This window comes from Salvelinus sp. IW2-2015, unplaced genomic scaffold (genome assembly GCF_002910315.2).
Source record: "Salvelinus sp. IW2-2015 unplaced genomic scaffold, ASM291031v2 Un_scaffold3271, whole genome shotgun sequence".
Lineage (NCBI taxonomy): Eukaryota > Metazoa > Chordata > Actinopteri > Salmoniformes > Salmonidae > Salvelinus > Salvelinus sp. IW2-2015.
Genome location: NW_019944556.1, coordinates 114,657 through 115,778, shown reverse-complemented (window position 1 = coordinate 115,778; position 1,122 = coordinate 114,657). Strand labels below are relative to the sequence as shown.

The window sequence follows — 1,122 nt, the reverse complement described above, 5'->3', positions numbered from 1 at the left end:
TCCTTCTCCTTTCTCTCTAGGTATGTCTGTGCTGGCCTCTCTCCTGTCCCTGTCCTGGGTGCTGGCCTCCTATCACAAGCTCCTGCGTGACTCACGTGACGACAAGAAGAGTATGAGCTACCGTGGGGCCCTGGTACACCTGTTCTGGCGCCTCTTCACCATCTCTTCCCGGGTCCTCTCCTTCGCCCTGTTTGCCTCCGTGTTCCATCTCTACTTTGGCATATTTGTGGTGATGCACTGGTGCGCTATGGCCTTCTGGATAATCCACGGTGGCACCGACTTCTGCATGTCCAAGTGGGAGGAGATTCTGTTTAACATGGTGGTGGGTGTGGTCTATGTGTTCTGCTGGTTCAACGTGCGGGAGGGTCGGACACGCTACCGTATGGTCACCTACTACACCGTGGTGCTACTGGAGAACGCCGTGCTCACCGCTCTCTGGTACGCCTACCGCGACCCCGCRACCACCGACGCCTACGCCGGCTCCGCCCTCTGCGGCGTCTTCTTGTGCTTCGCCTCGGGCGTGGCCTGCATGGTGCTGTATTACGGGGTGTTGCACCCCATGGGCCCAGGGCTCCGGGTCCTGGCCTCCTCCTGCTGCGCTGAGCTGCTGTGGGGCCTCCCCTTGCCTCCCGAAGCCGAGCCCATGGCCCCCACCCCGGGCCCCCGAGCCTCTCAAGCCACCCCAACACGGGCCTTTGCGGGGGATTACAATGGGCAGGATGAGGAGGCTACGGACACCTGTCTACCTGTGTTCCAGGTGAGGTCCACAGAGCCGGTGGATGCGGCCGGGAGACCCATCCGGCCAGAGGGGCCCCTCATCAAGATAGATATGCCCAGAAAGCGTTACCCGGCCTGGGACGTACACTTTGTGGATCGACGGCTCCGCAGGACCATAAACGTGCTGCAGTACATCAGCCCCAACGCGGTGGGCATCAGGTATAGGGATGGGCCGCTCCTATATGAGCTACTGCAGTACGAGTCCTCTCTCTGAAGGAATACTCTCCTTCCTTCTCCCCCACACTCTCTAACTCTCTCTCTCTCTCTCTCTCTCTTTCTCTCGTTCTGTTCTTCCTGGATCATCTCCTCTTCTATATTTGGTGCTCTCTCTTTCACCTCCCAGTC

At 59.5% G+C, this 1,122-nt stretch overlaps 1 protein-coding gene across 1 annotated transcript in view; it reads left to right on the top strand.

Annotated features, from left to right (window-relative positions):
- The window catches only part of LOC112075608 (XK-related protein 6), a gene marked incomplete at its 5' end in the record, with an annotated part of 2,826 nt that extends 1,710 nt beyond the window's left edge, over nt 1–1,116 (top strand). Inside the window, one exon of the mRNA XM_024142577.2 lies at nt 21–1,116. Within this exon, the coding sequence (XP_023998345.1) occupies nt 21–991 (971 nt within the window). The remainder of the gene's footprint in view (nt 1–20) is intronic.
- Nucleotides 1,117–1,122: the final 6 nt, after the last annotated feature.